Here is a 6,293-nt window from a genome sequence, read left to right as displayed (position 1 = left end):
GTGTTATTTCCTCTACCTCTTTGTACTCCAGGTCAATTTTAGTTGTACTGTTTCTTGAGGGACATACGGTTCCCACACAGCAGGAAGCAGGGATTTTATTTCCCCAGTCACTGACATTATAGACTCCGCAGCACTGAAACTGTTTTAGAAAGGCAGARAAAATGAAAACAGAATCTTGACAAACATCTGAGTCTCTGCAGAATCTTGTTTCTACTCACTGTGTTCTGAACTATATCCCAGTCACTCATTTCAGTTTTATTATTTCTTGTGTTTTCCAAACCTTTGTTGAGATCCTTTGTCACTATATCGCCAATCTAAACGGAGATGTTAGAGAAGCATTTAGTCTTCAGTGTGATCTGGTTATGAACAATGTGTGTGGTGCTGGAGTGGAGACGCACCTCGGCCTCATAAATGAGCATCAGGCATGCTGCTGTGAGCTCCACCAGCATCAGAATGAAGATCACCAGGAAAAACTGTCAACGCAAATCATTGCACTTTTACTCACTTAAAAGTTGAACAGTGTCAGAGCAACACGACCTGGAGACCTGAAGCAAAGACATTCTGCATCACCGCACGCAACAGGAACTGTGTGATATGACACCAACAACACTTAGCATCATGAAGCTGCAAAACTTTGAACTTTTACTGAACACAGACCAGAGTAAAATGTTACAGATTTACTTTYACGTAGACTAGGATTAGCTGGTCCAGGCTTAAGCTAAGATCTTATCTCAAATATAATGGCTAGCCTGGCATCTAGTGGTCAGTGCTGCCTTTGTCTTCAGGTTTTCAGATGGAAAAACAACTCAAAACATCTGAAGAAATGTTTTATTTGGAAAAACGTCAAAACATCTGTGAGGTGTGAAGAGGTGGTGAGCCTTTAAATTAGACAGAAACATCTCASAGAGTTTATCCAGATATTTAAAGTAGGTTTTGGTTGAAAGGTTAAATATTTTATCTGCATAAAACTTTTGAACTTTCAATATGTTATTGGAAGGTCAATATTTCATCTGCATTCTTTTAACCATCTTCAGTTTGATAAATATTAGTCAGCTGGTCAGAGTGGGGCAATTTAAAACTGGGTCCAGTTCCAGAAACRGGTACATMTGCRCAGGTTTACACTTCCAGTATTCCAATGTGTTTACCTCCATCCACCTCCCCCTTACTGTTGACTCTGTCCCTGCTGTGAAGCAGCATGATGCTGCCACCACCATGTTTCGTCATGGATATAGTGTGATGKGTAATGTTGGTTTCACCTTTTGATGTTTCCTGTGACAAACTGTTAAAACAGACTTCTCGTGGTTTTTCTTTCTACTCTTCCGTAAGCAGAAGATCYGTGGAGACGCGTTACTTTAGTTACTTTTACTTGAATAACTTTTAGAAAGAAAAAAAAAATACTTGGAGGAAAATTTTTACTACACTGTACCTTTTGACCTTTACCTGAGTAATTTTATTATGAGGTATTGCTACTGTTACTTGAGTAAAATTTCTGTATCCTGGCTGAATGAAGAACAAGCTTGTTTTAACCTGAGGTTCACCAGACTGCTTTTACATGACGACATTTTTTGGATACTCTACCCACCTCTGCATATTTTTATACTAATTTAAACAATATGTATCATTTTCCKTCATAAATGATGCACCTCTTTGCACCACCAATAAAATACAGTGAAGTTGTGATCCTGACATGAGTAAATGTGAGCCCTGCGGTCAGCTGCAGTGCTCTGTCTTCAGAYGGACACGCTSTGCTTCACACAGGAAGATCCATGTTTTGGACCAGCTCAGCCTGCTGACTGAATAACCACACCATTCTAAGCAAATCATCAGCTCTGCTTGAACGGTTTCTTCAACAGGTCTTGGTGTGAACCACATGTGCTGACTGCAGGGACTTCTTCCAGGAACCAGACTTCTCTCCTGGCTTCATGCTCTCCTCTCCTTTTCCCGGCATTTACTGTAGTAAAACTAGAGCAGACATTTCCCCAGAGAAAGAGTCTGGCAGAAACTTAGAATAGGAACTATGGGGCGGATTTCTGTGGATTCAGACATGTTTGTTTAAGCTCATTTAGAGGTGATTTTTCTTATGTTGACTGATTTAATATATTTGACATCTGCTCACATTCATCTAGAAAGAGGGAATCATTCTATTTCTAGGTTTCTAGTTATGCTGGTCGTTCTGGTATCAGACAGCAGCATATGTTGTTTCACACTCTGAACAGTTCTTAAATGACAGTGAGGACTGGGTTGTTCATTGTAATGTGGTATATTTTTATTACTACTATTATTGCTACTTTTTTCTTTTTCTCATGGCTAATTTCTGTGWGTTTGTTTTTGTAATGTAAACTTTTCAMTCCCCTTGAAATCTGGGCACACTATTCCTAGAACAGCATTCTAGCATTATTGCTGTGATAGAATAACCAGTTACAGCTTTAATGCTGAAATCCGTCTTTTTAGTTCCACAACAGGAAACGTTTCCACAGCTCAGGCTCCTGTTGCTCCGTCTGAGTGGATCACTTCCTGTTTCCATCGGTGAAGCAATTCATCTGTACTTATTCAAGATCAAGGCACTAAACTAGCTGCTAACAAACACTCCACAGAACCCCACTTCCAACAGTTTGAAATATTCCTTTAACTGCCACCATTTAAGTGTGTGTGTGTGTGTGTGAGTGGTTTTGTTGTTGATACAGTATAAGGCCCATTTCTCCAACACATACACCGTCGTGAGGACCGATGRCTCCTAATGGAACCTAAAGCTCTGACCCCGTAAGAGGAAGTGCTGTTTTTGGGTTAGGAGTTAGGTTCAGGACAGGGTGTCCAAAGTGTGGCCCAGGGGCCATTGGTGGCCCTTGGACTGTTTGTGGAGGCCCCTGACTACAATTCGAGAATAATACAAATTTAATCTCCAGCACAGGTGGTTGATGCAAATGCAAACTTTTTATTTTTACTTGGGGCAGAAAGATTAGAGACAAATGGGAATGTTATTCAAATACAAASTATTCATTATTTCATAACCACTTTTTAGCTTTCTTTTGCAAGAACAAAATCAATCCAATTCCATACAGACTGTCATAAATCCTGCTTTTATTTATCCAAACTACATTTTTTGTTTTGTTTTTTCAATAAATACTTGACAAATGTTTCTTTTAATAAGAGAAATCTGAAAAAAGTTTTGACTCTACAATAGTTCATGCATCTCTTTCCAAGAAAAATAAAACAAATCTGATCACTTAATTTGTTTAACTAATCTGTTACATTATCAGGTTGGTTAAAAGAATAATAGCATCACCATATAAATTTTATTAAGAATATGACATTTTTCTGGCCATCTAGTCATTTTGATTTGAAAATTTTGGCTCACAAGACAGAAAGTTTGGACATCCCCTGGTTTAGGATTAAGATGTGAATTGAGTTCAGGTTAAGCTTAGGTTAAGTTTAGGTTAAGCATGGTACTGGTTATGGTTAGGTTTAGGGTAAAGGTCAGGGTTGGGCTACAGAAGTGAATGAAAAATGAATAAAAAGACACACTATGTGTGTGTGTTTGTATGCGTGTGCAAGTGTGTGTGTGTTACCGTCATGAGAAGGCAGCGGTTCTCCTTCAGGGCCCCCAGGAACCCCAGGAAAGACACACAGGTGATGACGATGCCGCTGATCAGCAGCATGCTGGGAATGTTGAGGCTGGCCAGAGACGGGGTGAGAGCGGCGAAGTTAAATTGCACCATCAGGTACACACCGAAGCCCAGAACCGCCACCCCACACACCTAACAGCAGGGAGCACACACACACACACACAGATTATTACGATATGCAGCTGATCATGTTTCTAAGTATAAAATGCTGCTGATTAGAATCTCTGTGATTTCAGCTGAAGTGAATCTGAGATGCGAACATGAGATCAGCTTGACAACATGATCCAGACTGACTGATGTGATCGAGACATACGTACAAAACAGAGGAAGTTGGCGACACACATGGTGTACTTTAAACACTTGAGGCAGCCTTGAGCCATGGTGACACTCTGCTAATGGAACCTGTAACAGGAAACACACACACACACACATTAATATTTCCTCTTGATGTAGAAAGAAAAGTCCAGAATTCGTCTGACCTCATTATTTATTTATTTCTTCGTTTCTCTCTCATTTCTGACACATTCTGTTCTGTTTGTGCCAAACTGCAGGGAGGTGAGAGTGACGCATCTCACTTCCTGTGTTCTGCCTCCATTTACAGGAACAGCTTCATCGCCCAAACTCCATCGACCAAAAATAGTTTCATGTGTTTTTAACTTCATGGGAATAAATACGATTTTATCACAAAATGCCCCCAGAACTCAAAACGTTCTGAACACGCATCTTCAGCGTAAAATGTATCTAATCTCTAATGATCTGAGAAAGTAGAAGGTATTGTTAAACCCATTWTCTTTTAAAATCMTAATAATTTTTTGACATTTTTTGACATTTAAAGCTAAAGAATTCCCATTGCCACCTTCAACATTTCAGTTTAACTTGTCTTTTTCGCATTTTCACATTTTCATTATTGTTTACACGTTCACAACTCTTACATGTTTCTATATAAAGACAAAACGATCAACAGTGAATCTTGACTTTGGTCAGGAATCTTCAAAACGACCATAAACAATCTGGAGGAGAAGCAACAGTCCTACCTGTTTGGTAGAATTTGGATCCGTTGGGCTCCGTTTGTTTTCAGGCTGAAGTCAAGTGAACTGTGCTGCTGTGAACACTTCCCCTTCTGAGGAAGGGCTGAGATGAACGGCTCACGGGGCTTTCAGCGACCCGCTCACTTCCTCTATCTGCTGCATGGAAAAACCACCCAGCAAAGGGAGCGTGTCTGCTTTTACATATTTAGACTTTGACCTCATCTGATGAGCACATCTTGAGGAAAAAGTATTCACACCCCTCAGGCCTTGACATGTGTCACATTTTGAGTGATGAGGTTTTGAGGATTGAGTGTGACAGACTAATAAAAAGCAGCATATAACTAACTGTGAAGTGGAAGGATGATGAGAACAACATTAGGGCAGGTTAGGAGCTAAAACCTTTCAACATCTGTTYATCCATCCTCCCAAAATGGAAAGTGTAAATCGACCAGCATGTCCTGGGTAACACTGGAGGAGCTTCAGAGATCCACAGCTCTGGTGGGAGAACCTGCTGACCTTGAGTCTGACCTCCATGGAGAAATATAAACTATCCAGTTTGCCACAGTTTGAACCACAATATGTGATGTTTAGGCTTTGGGGGGTTGAAGCTGAGTTCATGGGRAGATGRATGGAGCTAAATCCAGGAGGAAAAGTTTTCAGGATGCAGAYGAGCTGACCCAGGGGGCGGAGCTTAACCTCTGTAAGATAAACAAAAAGCCTGACTGTGGSMRRRSYTYMMCCMMCMWKRARRWWAMSRMCMRRAAAAAAAAAATGATTCTGGGGTCGGAGAATCACCTTCCAGTAAGATCAGGACCAAAAACCCTGAGAGCAAAGTAAAACCAAGAAGTTCAGAGMRGTATATATAAAAAGACATTTATTGATTTGATTAATCCATTCATGCAGATCAGCTTTAATGAAGCAGTGAGGCAGAGGAAGCCGTGCTACAGAGTCACAAACTGACTCGGGGTCAGATGAGCAGTAACTCATCATTGGTCCACATGTTTTTCACATCAGGGGTTTTCATCTAGAATTAGTCATCTAGAAATGTGTCACACAGAAGCTGCATGTGTATTTAAGGGCTGATGGAAGGTTTTAAACTGTCTGAACAGGAAGTGCCATGCTTAGACTCCCTGTTCTGGTCAACACAACACACCATCATGTTCTCAGGAACCACAGAGAGTTATTACTGGATATGTTGGTCAAGCTGCTGATGGTGGCCTGCACTCAGCAAGTCATCACTCTACGTCGGGAAAACTCAACAAGAAGGAAAACATGGAGACCAAAGATCCAACTTTTTAGAGAATAAGAATGTTAAATGTTTGAAACAGGAAACATCCCACAGTATCACACCTCGGACTCCACGCTGACTAAAGGTTCATGTTTTTCATTTCATTTCATTTAGGTTAATTTCTTCTTCATTGTTTGTAGTTTTTTCTGTAACGGATGGACGGGTCACACATCCTCTCTAACCTGACTGCTGATGTGAGCTGCTTCTCTTGGGTCCTGCTCCTCTGACGGGGATTTCTCAAACTGAACACTTGAATGAACCTGACAAAGACTAATGTTTCTTTTCCAGTTTCGTCACAGTGTATGACTGTTACTGCAGATGTGTTTGATCATATATAATAGCTCTAATAATAAC

The 6,293-nt window shown here is 40.4% G+C and overlaps 1 protein-coding gene across 1 annotated transcript in view; it reads right to left on the bottom strand.

Moving 5' to 3' along the window:
• Positions 1–4,764, bottom strand: part of LOC103469608 (leukocyte surface antigen CD53-like) — an 8,734-nt gene extending 3,970 nt beyond the window's left edge. Inside the window, exons 1-6 of the mRNA XM_008417383.1 lie at positions 4,658–4,764; positions 3,941–4,025; positions 3,567–3,755; positions 399–473; positions 219–314; positions 17–139 (exon numbers count right to left, since the gene is read on the bottom strand). Of these exons, the coding sequence (XP_008415605.1) occupies positions 17–139; positions 219–314; positions 399–473; positions 3,567–3,755; positions 3,941–4,003 (546 nt within the window). The 5' untranslated portion in view covers positions 4,004–4,025; positions 4,658–4,764. The remainder of the gene's footprint in view (positions 1–16; positions 140–218; positions 315–398; positions 474–3,566; positions 3,756–3,940; positions 4,026–4,657) is intronic.
• Positions 4,765–6,293: the final 1,529 nt, after the last annotated feature.

Source organism: Poecilia reticulata, linkage group LG9 (assembly GCF_000633615.1).
Source record: "Poecilia reticulata strain Guanapo linkage group LG9, Guppy_female_1.0+MT, whole genome shotgun sequence".
NCBI classification, from domain to species: domain Eukaryota; kingdom Metazoa; phylum Chordata; class Actinopteri; order Cyprinodontiformes; family Poeciliidae; genus Poecilia; species Poecilia reticulata.
Note: the sequence above shows the minus strand (reverse complement) of the source record. Positions and strands in the feature narration are given on the sequence as shown.